Here is a 16,214-nt window from a genome sequence, read left to right as displayed (position 1 = left end):
ATTAGTTGACCATAAAGTTCAGGGTCCACTTCTGGGTTCTCTATTCTGTTCCATTGATCTATGTGTCTGTTTTTGTGCCAGTACCACACTGTCTTGATGACCACAGCTTTGTAGTACAACCTGAAATCTGGCATTGTGATGCCCCAGATATGGTTTTCTTTTTTAAAATTCCCCTGGCTATTCGGGGTCTTTTCTGATTCCACACAAATCTTAAAATAATTTGTTCTAACTCTCTGAAGAAAGTCCATGGTATTTTGATAGGGATTGCATTAAACGTGTACATTGCCCTGGGTAACATTGACATTTTCACAATATTAATTCTGCCAATCCATGAGCATGGAATATTTTTCCATCTCTTTGTGTCTTCCTCAATTTCTTTCAGAAGTGTTCTATAGTTTTTAGGGTATAGATCCTTTACCTCTTTGGTTAGGTTTATTCCTAGGTATCTTATGCTTTTGGGTGCAATTGTAAATGGGATTGACTCCTTAATTTCTCTTTCTTCAGTCTCATTGTTAGTGTATAGAAATGCCATTGATTTCTGGGCATTGATTTTGTATCCTGCCACGCTACCAAATTGCTGTATGAGTTCTAGCAATCTTGGGGTGGAGGTTTTGGGTTTTCTATGTAGAGTATCATGTCATCGGCGAAGAGGGAGAGTTTGACTTCTTCTTTGCCAATTTGAATGCCTTTAATGTCTTTTTGTTGTCTGATTGCTGAGGCTAGGACTTCCAATACTATGTTGAATAGCAGTGGTGAGAGTGGACATCCCTGTCTTGTTCCTGATCTTAGGGGAAAGGCTCCCAGTGCTTCCCCATTGAGAATGATATTTGCTGTGGGCTTTTCGTAGATGGCTTTTAAGATGTCGAGGAAAGTTCCCTCTATCCCTACACTCTGAAGAGTTTTGATCAGGAATGGATGCTGTATTTTGTCAAATGCTTTCTCTGCATCTAATGAGAGGATCATATGGTTCTTGGTTTTTCTCTTGCTGATATGATGAATCACATTGATTGTTTTACGAGTGTTGAACCAGCCTTGTGTCCCGGGGATAAATCCTACTTGGTCATGGTGAATAATTTTCTTAATGTGTTGTTGGATCCTATTGGCTAGTATCTTGTTGAGAATTTTTGCATCCATGTTCATTAGGGATATTGGTCTGTAATTCTCCTTTTTGGTGGGGTCTTTGTCTGGTTTTGGAATTAAGGTGATGCTGGCCTCATAGAACGAATTTGGAAGTACTCCATCTCTTTCTATCTTTCCAAACAGCTTTAGTAGAATAGGTATGATTTCTTCTTTAAACGTTTGATAGAATTCCCCTGGGAAGCCATCTGGCCCTGGACTCTTGTGTCTTGGGAGGTTTTTGATGACTTCTTCAATTTCCTCCCTGGTTATTGGCCTGTTCAGGTTTTCTATTTCTTCCTGCTCCAGTTTTGGTAGTTTGTGGCTTTCCAGGAATGCGTCCATTTCTTCTAGATTGCCTAATTTATTGGCGTAGAGCTGTTCATAATATGTTTTTAAAATCGTTTGTATTTCCTTGGTGTTGGTAGTGATCTCTCCTTTCTCATTCATGATTTTATTAATTTGAGTCTTCTCTCTCTTCTTTTTAATAAGGTTGGCTAATGGTTTATCTATCTTATTAATTCTTTCAAAGAACCAACTCCTGGTTCTATTGATCTGTTCCACAGTTCTTCTGGTCTCAATTTCGTTGAGTTCTGCTCGAATTTTAATTAACTCTCTTCTTCTGCTGGGCGTCGGGTCGATTTGCTGCTTCTTCTCTAGCTCCTTTATGTGTAAGGTTAGCTTTTGTATTTGAGTTATTTCCAGTTTTTGAATGGATGCTTGTATTGCGATGTATTTCCCCCTCAGGACTGCTTTTGCTGCATCCCAAAGGTTTTGAACAGTTGTATCTTCATTCTCATTAGTTTCCATGAATCTTTTTCATTCTTCCTTAATTTCCTGGTTGACCCTTTTATCTTTTAGCAGGATGGTCCTTAACCTCCACGTGTTTGATGTCCTTCCAAACTTCTTCTTGTGATTGAGTTCTAATTTCAAGGCGTTATGGTCTGAGAATATGCAGGGGACGATCCCAATCTTTTGGTATCGGTTCAGACCCGATTTGTGACCCAGTATGTGGTCTATTCTGGAGAAAGTTCCATGTGCACTTGAGAAGAATGTGTATTCAGTTGAGTTTGGATATAAAGTTCTGTAGATATCTGTGAAATCTATCTGGTCTAGTGTATCATTTAAAGCTCTCGTTTCTTTGGAGATGTTGTGCTTAGAAGACCTATAGAGGGTAGAAAGAGCTAGATTGCAGTCACCAAGTATAAGTGTATTATTATCTAAGTATTTCTTCACTTCGGTTAATAATTCGTTTAAGTATTTGGCAGCTCCCACATTCGGGGCATATATATTGAGGATTGTTAAGTCCTCTTGCTGGATAGATCCTTTAAGTATGATATAGTGTCCCTCTTCATCTCTCACTACTGTCTTCGTGGTACATTTTAGTTTATCTGATATAAGGATGGCTACCCCTGCTTTCTTTTGAGGACCATTTGAATGGTAAATGGTTCTCCAACCTTTTATTTTCAGGTTGTAGGTGTCCTTCTGTCTAAAATGAGTCTCTTGTAGACAGCAAATAGATGGGTCCTGCTTTTTTATCCAGTCTGAAACCCCAGGGTCCAATTTTTAAAGGTAGAACCAAGAAAGGGTAGGACTGGAATCCAGATTTCTGATGCTCCGGTTTTCTTTCCAATGCACTATGTTGCTGAATTACTTTTTTTAAAGTCAAAGAGAGTATTCCCAAGAAATAACTGGATTTCTGAGTCACAAGGATCAGAGTTGTAAGTTTTTATATGCAGCTGAGCCCCAGCCTACAATTGTTCTAGCAAGAAAATTTTTATAATTAGAAATAGCTCACATTTGTCATGCTGACCCCTCAGAAAGAAAAATATAATTACCTGCACTCTTTGAGTTGGGGCATTGATCCTAGACTTAGAAGTATTAGCCTGAAACTGCACATTTGTTTAAAAGAAAAGGCAGCAAGTGGGCTCATGATGATTAATTTAAGTCTGCATTAGAAATGAAAATCTGTCCCCATTAAGAGGGACAGAGGGTGTGTCCTGCCCACACTTATTTGAAAACAGGGTTTATTGAAAGTGACACATTTTTCAGATACCAAGATTATACACATATATCGTTTCTTCACGTGTCAGATGCCATATACATCGCTTTGTGTATAACCACAGTATTTACATCCAGCATAATTTAAGAAACTCATGTTTTCAGACACATCAAGTCATCATGGAAATGCAAATCAAAACCACAATGAGGTATCACCAACACCTGAATGGCTAGACTAAAAAAAGACAAGAAGTGTTGGTGATGATGTGGAGAAATAGGAACACTTGTGCACTGTGGGTGGGACTGTAAATGGGTACAGCTGCTGTGGAAAACAGCGTGGAGGGTCCTCTATTAAACATAGCCACACCGGGGATCCCGGGGGGCTCGGCGGTTTAGCGCCTGCCTCCGGTTCAGGGCGTGATCCCAGGGTCCCAGGATCGAGTCCCACATCGGGCTTCCTGCATGGAGCCTGCTTCTCCCTCTGCCTGTGTCTCTGCCTCTCTCTGTGTCTCTCATGAGTAAATAAAATCTTAAAACAAAACATAGCCATACCATGTGATCTAGTAATTCCACTACTGGGTATCTACCCAAAGGAAATGAAAACACTAATTCAAAAAGATACACGCACCCTGTATTTACTGTGTTATTTACAACACCAAGATGTGGAAGCAGCCCAAGTGTCCATTAATGGATGAATAGAGATGTGAAATGACAGCCAAGATTCATGGTTTGCTTGTTTTAATTAATTTGAGAAAAAGTGCACTAGTGGGGGAAGGGGCAGAGGGAGAGAATCTCAAGCAGACTCTACGCTGGGTGTGGAGCCCAATGTGGGGCTGGATCTCACAACCCTGAGATCGTGACCTGAGCTAAAACCAAGAATCAGACATTCAGCTTGTCTGAGCCAAGTGCCCTAGGTCATGGTTTACACTTGGTTAGGCTCTTAGGCCTTCTTAAAGCAGGAACAGGATCACCTCCATTCTATTGCCTTGTTTTTAAGAGATCAGATTATTTATATCTGAATGTTAGATCGTTTCTTCATGATGGCATTTAGCTTGTTTATCCCGTGTTTCCTATAAACTAGATGATAAAGCCCGTCTTCATCAGGTTCATATTTAATGTTTTTGACGATCATGCTTCATAGGTGGTCCTACTTCCTACTGTGTCACACCAGGGGGCACATGTATGTTCTACTATTGGTGAGGCTAGGCTTGAGTAGTGTTCCCATTCTCACTTGCTGTACAATAAACTGCAAAAACAGTATCTTTAAACCACTAGAATCACTTACTTTTTATGATTTCTGTGAGTCCTGAATTCAGTCAGAGCACAGTGGGGGCAGCTTGTCTTGGCTCCTTGATGCCTGGGACCTCAGCAAGAATACCTGAATGTTGACGGCTGGGATCATTTGTTCCCATGACTGCTGGTGCTGGCAGTTATTGCAGCCTCTCCATGTAACCTGGGCTTTCTCCCAACATGGTGACAAGGTTCCAAAGACAAGCATCCCAAGAAACAGATGGAACTCACATTGTCTTTAATAGCTAGCTTGGAAATCATGCAGTGGCATTTCCTCTCCATCTTACTGGCTGAGGCTACAAGGATACACCCAGAGGCAAAGGGAGGGAACAAGGTTCTTATCTCCTGGAAGTGTTGATACCACATTGAAGGAGTATGTTGGGGCAGCGGGGGGTGGGGGTGGGGGGTGGGGGGGGTGGGGGGGTGGGTGTACGGTCCCTTCCATCTCTGTAATACACAATCTGCTACAAGGAGTGACAGCTAGATTCTCTTCATGGAAGATTATATCTACCTCTTTGTCTTAGCAAGGAAGACAAGATCCACATCTAGACATACAAACCTAATGAAGCCAAAAGGAGCTGAGGGGATACCATACAGTTATGGAAATGTAAAAGGGGACACAGCATCCTAAGGAGAGGTCAGAAAGGACAGTGGCTGTGATGTACCATAAACACTTTCAACTAGACTATGTTACCTACAAAAAAACATTTTATCTATGAATAGCCAACTTAAAAATTAACCAACCCAGAACCTTTCAGTAACAGATGAAAAACTTCACAGGTAAAAATTAGTATCTCAGTATAGAAGCCTCATGGGCTCCCAGGCTCATGGGCTCGTAGGGTTAGGAGGTATGAAGCCAGGCCCCAGGCTCAGTTGGCACCCAGCTGGTGACAGCCAGCCAGAATCCATCCCCTGCAGCAGACAGCCATCAGAAGGGACAGTTCTCCCAAAGTTCTGGAGAGAGCCATGCTGTGGGGTCCACAGACTGCAGAGGAAAGGAGCTTGAGGCTGTAAGCTACCAGAGAGAAGACGGAGGGCAAAGAACAAGGGCTGCATCTGAGGGCAGAGCCCCAAGACCACAAGATGCATCCAAAATTAGATTTTTAAAAATGTTATTTTCAAAAATAAGAACGAGCCTGTCATTTTGCTTGAAAACTGTCTTTATTACTCTTTGATGAACACAAGTCTACCAATGTAAGCCCAGATTAATGTAACAAATTACATGCTCATGATTAGGGACTAATTGCTCACCTCGGTACCCATTCTACAAGAATTAGACACATTTATTGCCACAGTTGTTCACTATGAGTTTTAGGAAGAAATAGTTCAAGCAGATAAAGTGTTTTTTTTTTTACAAAGAAAAATCAAGCAAGACTTAAAACTGCAAAGTAAAGGGATAATGCCATTGTTTTCAAATGAAGAAAGACATGAAATACTAAACACACCTACATTTAAATTAGGAAGAAAGGATAACACTATGTCGTGCCTATAACACAGTTATCACAGTGACAGTAGGAACCAGGCCACCGGGCCTAGGACAGGATTTTTCCCTCTGCTACAAGGATCAACCTGCCCAGCAGATAGCACAGACGGTGGTGGTCAGCTTTCCATGTCAACCTGCCTGACTGGCCATGGGGTGCCACATTACACCTTATTTCTGGACGCATCTGTAAGGCTGTTTGGACTCAGCAGACTGCTGTCCCCAGTACAGGTGGGCATCATCCAATCTGTGAGTGACCTGAATACAATCAAAAGTGGAGGGAAGAACTCACTTTGTTTCTTCCTGCCTCACTGCTGGAGCCGTCACATCTCATCTTCCCTGGTTCTCAGGCCTTCAGACTAGGACTGAATTACACATGGGCTTTTCTGGGTCTCCAGCTTGCAGACGGCAGGTTGGGGCACTTCTCAGCCTCTGTGATCACATGGACCAATCTGCCATCATGCCCCTCTGTGTGTATCTCCTATTGGTTTTGCATCTCTGGAGAACAAGGACTAAAACACATATAGCCAGGTACTCCCTCTAAGTGCGGAGAGAAACATCCTAAATTCTTGCAATCCAACCCCCCCCCCCTCCATTTTCCAGGACAACTATCAAACTACTTACAATGTTATTTTATCATCTCTTTCATTTCATTCATCATTATATACCTAGCACAGAGGCTCCTCTGGTAGGGGGTTAAATAGGTGCTGAAAGATAAGTGAATTTTAAAATATATCTGCTTTATTTACTAAAAAGTTTTATTTTTATAGGAAACTATATTAAAAAAAAAAGCCAAAGAAATCATATATAAAGAAATTACATACAAGGCAGCTCCAGGAGTGGCCTCTATACCCTATAGTTGGCCAGACCATAAGACTTCAGGTTATAACGTATCTGGTGAGGCCGCCCCCTCGGATCTCTGAAAGCCTCCGGCAATGTCGTAAGATATTCAGTATCACATGAAACCGCTTGTCGGCTTTCAAAGCTGTGAACTCTTTTATATCAGCTTCCACTATGAAATATTGACCTGAAAATAAAGAGAGTAGTGTTCATTTTCATAAGGATAACTATCAAGATGAGTCTTTGATGCATTACGTTTGTAAACACAAGTAACATTGTGCCATTGGTCATTGACCATTTTTACTATCATTAGGCAACCAAAGTGAGAACAGGTACTCTTGCTAAAATAATCGGTATTCTCTCAGCCGAAGTTGCATAGTGTTTACTGCAGCATTTCAGAAACTGCCTATTATATTACTGGCTCACTGTTGGTCTCTTCTGAACACGTAACTTTTCGAGATGAAATATGGCCTAGTGCTTCAGGGACTGAAACTGCCAGCAGTTCTGTCCCCTAACTGGCTGCCCGTGGGCAAGTAACTGATGCTTTCTCTGCCTCGTCTGAGAAACGGGGGTAACCATACGTGTCCCTAAGGTGTGAGGACTAGAGCTCTCGGTATACTACCTGGCACACGGCGAATACTGTATTAGCAGCCAAACTATTTCCATTACAACTCTAATTCTGAAAACACTGGGTAAAGTCTCATAATACACTCTAAAGCAGTGTTCCTCAGCCTTGAAGCTACAGACATTTGGAGTTCTCTGCCTCTTTCCGTGAAGCGGTCTTGGGCACTGTAGTCAAGTACACTTTAGCAGCGTCAGTAGTCTCTAGATGCCAGTAGCAGCCCCAGCACCAGCCGTAACAACCAAAAACGTCTCCGGAGAGGGCAAAAACGTGCCCCCATGGGAAAACCACCCCTGGCTGAGAATGACCCCTCTAGATTCAGAGTTTTCTAGAATTTGTTTTCTCATGATTTAGTTATACTCCAAACAGCTGACGTGCACACATATATATGCTATCATTCTTACCTTTGGTATCCTTTGTTTCTTCGTCAATAAATCTGTGATAAAGATTTCTGGCCACGGAACTCATAGACTTTTTTGGTTGATGTAGAATCTTGTATTTACTAACTACTGCCTTGTTGATTTCTTTAACAACATCATTAATTTGACAATAGGTTAAGCGGGATTTCATGTACCTGCAAATAAGTATATGATTAACTTTTTCAAAGAATCATTTTACAAAATTATTTTCTTTGAAAGATGTTTATGCTTATACACAAGCCAAGCTGGTAGAACTCTTCACAAAACAAAATGTATAGGGGCGCCTGGGTAGCTCAGTTGGTTTAGTGTTTGACTTTTTTTTTAGCACAGGTCATGATCTCTGGGTCATGAGATGTAACCCCAGATCCGGCTCCACACTCAGTGAATGCAGGGAGTTGATCTGAGATTCTCTTTCTCCCTCTCTGTCCTACCTCCTCCAAATAAATAAGTCTTTAAATATACATATTTGGGATGCCTGGGTGGCTCAGTGGTTGAGAGTCTGCCTTTGGCTCAGGGTGTGACCCTGGGGTCCTGGGATCGAGTCCCACATCGGGCTCCCTGCAGGGAACCTGCTTCTCCCTCTACCTGTGTCTCTGCCTCTCTCACGAATAAATAAAATCTTAAATATATATATATATATATATATATAAAATATATAAAAATAATATACAGACACCAACTTCCACATAAACCAGACATATCTCAACAGCTAAAAAATTAAATAGAACCACAATGTATCAGTCAACTTTCCTATATGTACCTGGATGTATTCATCTCTACTCTCTACCTAGAGACTTAATACTGCAATTTGAAATAGGGTCTTAAGTACTGGTTAACTAGAAGACAGAACTTTAAACATTATACAGCACTTTCCTTAAAATTACAGCAAAACCGAGGCTACTTTTAAATGTAACTGGATAAATCTATATCATAAAACAGTCCTCGAGAAGACTCTGCAATAAACGGACCCATCTCTAGATCTTGCACTGAAAAGTTTTAGAACCAAATAAAAAACATGATTTTAAGCATCTTCAACAAGAAATTTCCTGCATTTTCATAGTGCGATGTAATACTATTCTGGAAAAGATCAACATCTGAACACAGCATGCTATGAAAAAAATCAAGCTTTAAGATGTAAACAATCACGTATGTTGACCACTGAAGAGTTAAAGGTTAAAATTCTATCTTGAATACTTACGCTGGAATGCCATTAAATTCATCAGAAGTTATAAATGGCATTTCTTTAATACTTCTTTGTTCTTTGGGGGGCTTCTTTGTGGGTGCAGGTTCCTCAACTTTGACTGGTTCTTCAGGGTCAAGGTCTGACACATTAGCTCTACGAACAGAGATACACAAACAGATGGACAAGTGATCACCAGAATTTTGCAGCACACTACAAAGTTTTCCCAACTGAACATAATCAGTAATAAATACAAGATTTATTGTTATAATAATGTTACAGCCAACACTTTTTGCTGCCAGTACTCCTACTGTTCATGAAGATCTGAAGAGTAAAGAGAACACTGAAAAATTAAGCCCCCAAATCCTCAGTAACAGAATTCTAAAACACAGGTGTATGCAGTACCTATGCTAAACATCTTCATCAGTTATCCCACTGGCTCCTCAAAGTCACTATGTGTAAAGTTGATCTTAACCTCTCAACAGCTTCTCTTCCTGACCCTGTAATTTTGGACACAGAATCAAGTCATTTTATACTTCTCTAATTTATCCCACTGAATAATATATCCCAACAGTCCCTGCCTGTTGCAGACTCATTTTAGTTGCCAGCAATGAGCATGGAACTCTTAGATTCAGTCCTACCCAATTTTTGGAGTCAGTTGAGAAGCCTAATACAGCTTCTACCCCATTAACTAAAAGTCTAGAAATAGGCTGTAGCTTCTGGGTTATTTGGCTGCCAGGGAAGGAACAGACCCTTGTTGGTAGCAGTAAGTGAAGCCATGGCTGGCTCGACTGCTCCAAAAAAATAAATGAGACACAGGAAAGAGTAGATCCAACCCAGGAGCAAGTGAAGGGAATCCCAAGACAGGGAGATGAGCTCCCAAGAGGACAGCTGAACACCAAGCACAGGGCAACCAGGTCCAAGTGAGGTGCTATGAGTGAGGCCGGCCACAATGTAGGCGCCCAAGATGAAGATGCCCAACACTATGGTACCATCAACCTTCCATGAGGGTAAGAGGAGAGAGACTTCATGGTGAGTCTGGCTGATTCTTATCTGTGTTCGCTTGTCTTCACCAGATCCTAAGGAAGCTTCTGAGTTTTTTCCTTCATGCCCTTTCAGCTGTTATCATCTGAAAATAATCATTTCCACCTATAAAAAGGTTCTGCTCTAACCTCTGCTGAAAGCTGAAAATAAGCCACACTGAGGTCAGAAGAAGGAAATTCTGACTGTTCCCCAGGCCATATTCCTGCTGGATGTCTGATGTCCCACCCACACAATCCTGGCAGATCTCCTGTGATTGCCTGTTCCTGGCATTCATTCAGCACCTTGCCCATCACTTCCTCCTGCAGGCAACCTGCAGGGGACCCTGATCATGCCAGGCACTTGTATCTTCTCCTGGAGAACTTCAACCATGAGCAGTACTGTGGTTCTCCTACAGCCAGGCTCCTGCCTGCCTTCTAGTTCTTCAAACGTAAGCAGTATATCGTTTATAGAAACATACATACAAGGGTAGGATTATCATAACCAGCAGGATGACTGCCTCTTTGATAAAGGAAGGGTCTGTAAGAGAGGAGGGCTGTAAGGTACAACCTTACAGGGACAGACCGGAGGTACCGAGTTCCCGCTGGGGGTCAGGAGGTGGCAGGCGTGATGGCTGGGTAACATGGAACAGAGAAGTTTGGCCTTAGATGTGCAGAGCTCGAGAGGACAGCTTGTGCATTAGGCTCCCAGCAAGCAATTAAAGCAGCAGGCGTCACGTTAAGGCTGGAGCTGGACATCTGAGAGCACTGATGGTGGTGTGAGGTCAGCGTGAGCCAGACGTAGCTTCAGGACACACCCGATATTTGGAGGAGGGCAGAGAAACAGGAGACGCAGGACAGTGAAGCACCACGGTGGACAGAACACAGAATTCCAGAAACAGAGAGACAGTGAAATAAAACCTGAAAAGAAGGATCAGGACTGAAGGGGATTTTTCTGTCCGTTCCCTAAGTGTGGTAGTAACAGCAGCCCAGAGATGGGTTTAGGGGTCTGGGGAAAGGGGAGGCATGAACATATACTGGCAGGGAACAGACAGCGGCCACCAGTTTGAGGGGGACAGTGAAGCTAAGTTTTTTTTCTTCCTTTGGCTGTTTTTAAGATGGGACGTTTATTCAGCTTATTTTTACCCTAAGACACTGGTTCTTGGGGGTCAGGGGAGAATGTGTCACCAGAGGACGTAGGCAATGTCTGAAGACACTGTTTATTGTCACGGGGGGGCAAGGAAGGAGGGGGTGTGGATGACACCTAGGTGGGAGGCAGAGACTGGGGGTGCTACCAAACATCCTCACTATCCTAACAAAGGATTATCTGGCCTAAGGGAGCCGAGGTTGACAAACTGCTCAGAGGGAAAGAAATGAGAAGTGGGAAAAGCGAGCCTAGCAGATGCTTGTCTGTGGGAAAGAGGGGTGACGAGCTCCGCAGAGACAGTCAGAAGACTGGTACAGACACAGAGAAACGAACAAACACTAACGTGATCACTCAAACCATCCCAAGTACAGGAAAAAGCGACAGGAGTTGAGGTGTTTTAAGAGTTTTCTAGATGCAGAGAGCAAGAATAATTATAAAGACACTTACAGGTTCTGGTTCTGGCTGACTGTTATTTGAGGTAAATGGGGAGGAATGTTTTCCTTGAGATGTTCCACATCTTCATAATCCTCTTCAAGAGATTCACAGAGTTCCTAAAATTTAAAAAAAAAAAAAAAAAAAAAAAACTCCCAAATTAGTGTCTGTCCTGCCTGTGTGGGTTTGTTCCCTTGAGAGAGAGAGAGAGAGAGAGAGAGAGAGAAAGAGAGAGAGAGAGATGGAGCGCACCAGGTGGGGGCAGGGGCAGAGGCTCAACCGACTGAGCCCCCCAAGCACCCCTGCCTGTGTTTTTAGACTTTTTTTTTAAGATTTATTTATTCAGAGAGAGAGAGAGAGAGAGGCAGAGACATAGGCAGAGGGAGAAGCAGGCTCCATGCAGGGAGCCTGATGTGGGACTTGATCCTGGGTCTCCAGGATCACACCCTGGGCTGCAGGAGGCACTAAAGCACTGCGCCACCGGGGCTGCCCTAAGAGCTGTTTTTGGATGACAATCTAGCAGCTTTCTCTACTGGTTTTCAGAGAACCGTTATAATCACATTACAACAGGGACAGCTGACATTTAACTTCAAATATATAAAGGATTTATGTTTGTCCTTCTGGTGAATTACTTTTGTTGGCTTTGCACACATTTCCCAGTGTCATCTAGATAGCGGTGCCAGGGTGACGATGCGTGCCCACGGTGCATATTTGAGACGCTATTTGGAGCTGCCATTGCTGACATGCACATACTTGAGCTTCACGGAGATTTCCACTGGATCATCACTGCTTTTTGTTCTGTGTTGTCTTTACCTTTCACTAGAACCTGAGGCTCTGAACTCATGCAAATTATTTTTCAAAAGATTTTATTTGAGAGAGAGCGAGCCCAAGTGAGAGAGAAAGCACAAGTGGAGTGAGGGGAAGAGGGGGAAGCAGACCCACTGCTGAGCAGGGAGCCCCACATGGGGCTCCACCCCAGGACCCTGGGGTCATGACCTGAGCCAAGGCAGACAGTGAACTGGCTGAGCCACCCAGGCACCCCCTCGTGCAAATTTAATAAGAAAAATACTCTGTACCTTTGGATTCCTGTCATCTGATTCTCAATTGTACTATGAAAAAAAAAAAAGAATTCTAAATAGCCTTCAGTTCTGGATTTAACATTCTCTAAGCACACACTAAACCCTCTTTCTAAAGCACTCTTGGGTAGGTTAGAACTGAAACCATATTCGTTTGTTCTAAATTGACAGGACACCTTTCTTTCGAAGAGCTGAATGATGTTCAAAGCCAACAATTTCATTTCAACTGATAGTAGGTCAGGCATACTCATGCCCACTCCCATAGCTGAAAAATCTTTACAGATCCTAAGGATTATAAGGCTGAGACGGACCACAGAGGCCACCTTGTTCAATCCCACTCAATGTGTCAATGGCTCTAACAACATGAAGTAACTATGTACAGACTGCATATTTTCCCAGAAGTACAGACACTTTCATTAGCTTAGTCAATCAGAAAGCTTATTTAGAACAAAATGTGTGAATGAGACTCAAGTTTTTTACTTGAGAATCATGACATTACATTTTTATTTTTTTATCTTATTTTTTAAAAGATTTTATTTATTTATTCCTGGGAGACAAAGAGAGAGAGAGACACACACAGGCAGAGAGAGAAGCAGGCTCCATGCGGGGAGCCCAATGTGGGACTCGATCCTGGGACTCCAAGACCACGCCCGGAGCCGAAGGCAGATGCTCAACCCCTAAGCCACCCAGGTGTCCCTGACATCACATTTTTAAAAGAGATTGGGAATAGAAGGGACCTAAGAAATAGTTCAGTGTGACCCATTTTTTTCCAAATGAGTACAAGACCCCCAGAGGTAGACTGGCTTTCTCAGGGTGGCAGAGGGTGCTAAAGGGAACCAGGGCAAGATGCCCATTTTCTCGCCCCTAGGTGTTCCTTCCACACCACTCTATCAGATCACTAACTTACCAAGAATTACTTAGGAAATCTTCCCTTTTTATTACAGTTCCATTTCTTTGGGTACCACCAGAAAAACAGAAACACTTGGGGAGCTCTGGCATCCTTTACACTAGTAAGATACAATGCAAGTGGCGCTTTATTTTATTTTATTTTTTTAAATTTTTATTTATTTATGATAGTCACAGAGAGAGAAAGAGAGAGAGGCAGAGACACAGGCAGAGGGAGAAGCAAGCTCCATGCACCAGGAGCCCGATGTGGGATTTGATCCCGGGTCTCCAGGATTGCGCCCTGGGCCAAAGGCAGGCGCCAAACCGCTGCGCCACCCAGGGATCCCTATTTTATTTTTTTTTAAGATTTTATTTATTCATGAGAGACACACACAGAGAGAGAGAGAGAGGCAGAGACACAGGCAGAAGGAGAAGCAGGCCCCATGCACTGGGAGCCCGACATGGGACTCGATCCCGGGTCTCCAGGATCAGGCCCTGGGCCAAAGGCAGGTGCCAAACCACTGCGCCACCCAGGGATCCCGCAAGTGGCGCTTTATACCATTAATGATGATTTACAAAGCTAAGAACATTTTAAATTTCAAGAATCCTTCAGAATTCCCTGGTGATTAGGATTGCCCTTTCATCTTTTTTTTTTTTTTTTGCTGGAAAAACATTACCTTGAGTGAATGGTTGGTTTGCTCTTGATACTGAATCTCCGATTCCAATTTATTTAGAAGTTCATTTACTACGATGATCTCATCTCCTATTTTATCTAACATAGTCTTCAAGGTAGGTTCCTGACCTATTAATAAACAAAGAGAATGAGAAATAAAGTATACAGAAAAGTATTCACATACTGTCCTCTTTAACTCAAGTGTGTCCAAGTAAACTCCTGGACCAGAGCTTTACCTTGCAGAGACACTTGAGGGAAAGCAGTCCTTAGGACCCATCTCCATGGATAATCTTTTAGCAATAATCGCGCCTCGGATAAACCTCATTGGCTACGATGCTGCCACCACAAAGCTCCATGGATAATCTTGAGACCTCATTTCCTTCCTTTTTTTTCTTTCTTAAATCAGTGGTTTTTTTTTTTTTTAATTATTAAGATTTTATTTATTTATTCATGAGAGACACAGAGAGAGGCAGAAACGCAGGCAGAGGGAGAAGCAGGCAGGCTCCATGCAGGGAGCCCGACGTGGGAGTTGATCCCAGGACCCCAGGATCCTGACCTGAGACGAAGGCAGATGCTCAACCATGAGGCAGTGAGGTGCCCTTAAGACCTCATTTCTTTCTTTTTTTTTTTTTTTATTTATGATAGAGAGAGAGAGAGAGAGAGAGAGAGAGAGACACAGGCAGAGGGAGAAGCAGGCTCCACGCACTGGGAGCCCGACGTGGGATTCGATCCCGGGTCTCCAGGATCGCGCCCTGGGCCAAAGGCAGGCGCCAAGCCGCTGCGCCACCCAGGGATCCCCAAGACCTCATTTCTCAGTAATATGGAAGAGAAGTGAGGGAGAGGTAAGTACAGAGTGTCCCCCGCGTCTTCTGATTTTGGCAAATTCCGCCCCTGTAATAAAACACCCAGAAATGCTAGATACGAGAAACACTCTTCTGTGTGTACAGCCGAGCTTTCCTGAGAATACGGTCAATCTCCATGGGGTTCGGCAGGAAGGCAGACCGCAGACCAGGCAGGATGTGGAAGCTGATGCTGCGGCACCTGATCTGGGGGTGCAGGGGGGGCCTGTCCTACGTACCACAGCTTCTCAGCGACAACATTCTCTTGACGTTGCCGATCTTCTCGCTGATGTAAGAGCACAACTGTTCCAGGTCTGACGACGCCATGACTTCAGCCTGTGAAGAAAGACACACCTACAAAAAAAGCAAGGCCAAATTCGTTCACGTTCAGAATCTGATAGCAAATATCCAGGGAATCCTATCTCCTTGAAGAGTGCGGACACTCAACGGCAGTCAATTCTGCAAGACGCAGTTTTTAGCCAGAGTCCAGTACTGGCCGGTCCGAACCTCCTGGGGCCCGCGCATCCCGAACGCAGGTCCGGCGGCTGGGCGCAGGCGCACTCTTCATACCTAACAAGGACCACGCTGACGTTGTCTTTAGGGACGCGAAGTACCAAGTGCACGTGAACCTCAAACCACCCCCGCAGGACCGCACAGCACCGGGCCGGGCCCGGCCGGGCCGTGACGTGGGGCCCCCGCGGCCCGGAGGCGGAGGAGCGCCCGCCCCACGCCGCCGGGCGGCCGAGGCCCGCTCCCCGCCCCGCCCCGCCCGAGCTCTGCCTTCCGCCGGACCCCGACGCCAGGCGCCACCCTCGCGCGGGCCCGAAGGCAGAGCCACTCGCGGCGCGACCGCGGGCCGCCGGGACTCGCCTGGAAAGCCGAGGATCGCGACGCGCCACTCCCGCAGCCAGATTCCAAGCGCCCGCCCGGACGCGGCGCCGCGCAGGCGCACCTCGGCGCTCCCGGAACGCGGGCTCCGCGCAGGCTCCAGTTCCGGCGTCTTCCGGGCCTGCGGTGGGCGGGGCCTACGGTGGGCGGGGCCGGGCCTGGGTGGGCGGAGCCGAGGTGAGGGGGGACCCGGGCGGGGCCTGAGGTGGGCGGGGCCGGGCCTGGGTGGGCGGAGCCGAGGTGAGGGGGGACCCGGGCGTGGCCTGAGGTGGGCGGGGCCGGGCCTGGGTGGGCGGAGCCGAGGTGA

The 16,214-nt window shown here is 44.6% G+C and overlaps 1 protein-coding gene across 1 annotated transcript; it reads right to left on the bottom strand.

Annotated features, from left to right (window-relative positions):
• Window positions 1-5,549: 5,549 nt before the first annotated feature.
• On the bottom strand, window positions 5,550-16,001 carry SKA1 (spindle and kinetochore associated complex subunit 1). The gene is made up of 7 exons (XM_055324531.1): window positions 15,890-16,001; window positions 15,259-15,373; window positions 14,185-14,309; window positions 11,562-11,665; window positions 8,967-9,104; window positions 7,754-7,923; window positions 5,550-6,914 (listed from the first exon to the last, which is right to left on the bottom strand). The coding sequence occupies exons 2-7, from the start codon at window positions 15,344-15,346 to the stop codon at window positions 6,766-6,768; spliced, it is 774 nt and encodes a 257-aa protein (XP_055180506.1). The 5' UTR covers window positions 15,347-15,373; window positions 15,890-16,001; the 3' UTR covers window positions 5,550-6,765.
• Window positions 16,002-16,214: the final 213 nt, after the last annotated feature.

This window comes from Nyctereutes procyonoides, unplaced genomic scaffold (genome assembly GCF_905146905.1).
Source record: "Nyctereutes procyonoides isolate TBG_1078 unplaced genomic scaffold, NYPRO_anot_genome, whole genome shotgun sequence".
Classification (NCBI taxonomy): domain Eukaryota; kingdom Metazoa; phylum Chordata; class Mammalia; order Carnivora; family Canidae; genus Nyctereutes; species Nyctereutes procyonoides.
Note: the sequence above shows the minus strand (reverse complement) of the source record. Positions and strands in the feature narration are given on the sequence as shown.

What these genes read in the sequence shown, in the direction of transcription:
- SKA1 (XM_055324531.1), bottom strand. Translation starts at nt 15,346, where the DNA reads ATGGCGTCGTCAGACCTGGAACAGTTGTGCTCTTACATCAGCGAGAAG. An exon ending in GTCAGCCAGAACCAGAACCT is followed by an intron (nt 9,105 to 11,561) that starts GTAAGTGTCTTT and finishes CTCTGTTCGTAG; the next exon opens with AGCTAATGTGTCAGACCTTG. An exon ending in AGAAACAAAGGATACCAAAG is followed by an intron (nt 6,915 to 7,753) that starts GTAAGAATGATA and finishes CTTTATTTTCAG; the next exon opens with GTCAATATTTCATAGTGGAA.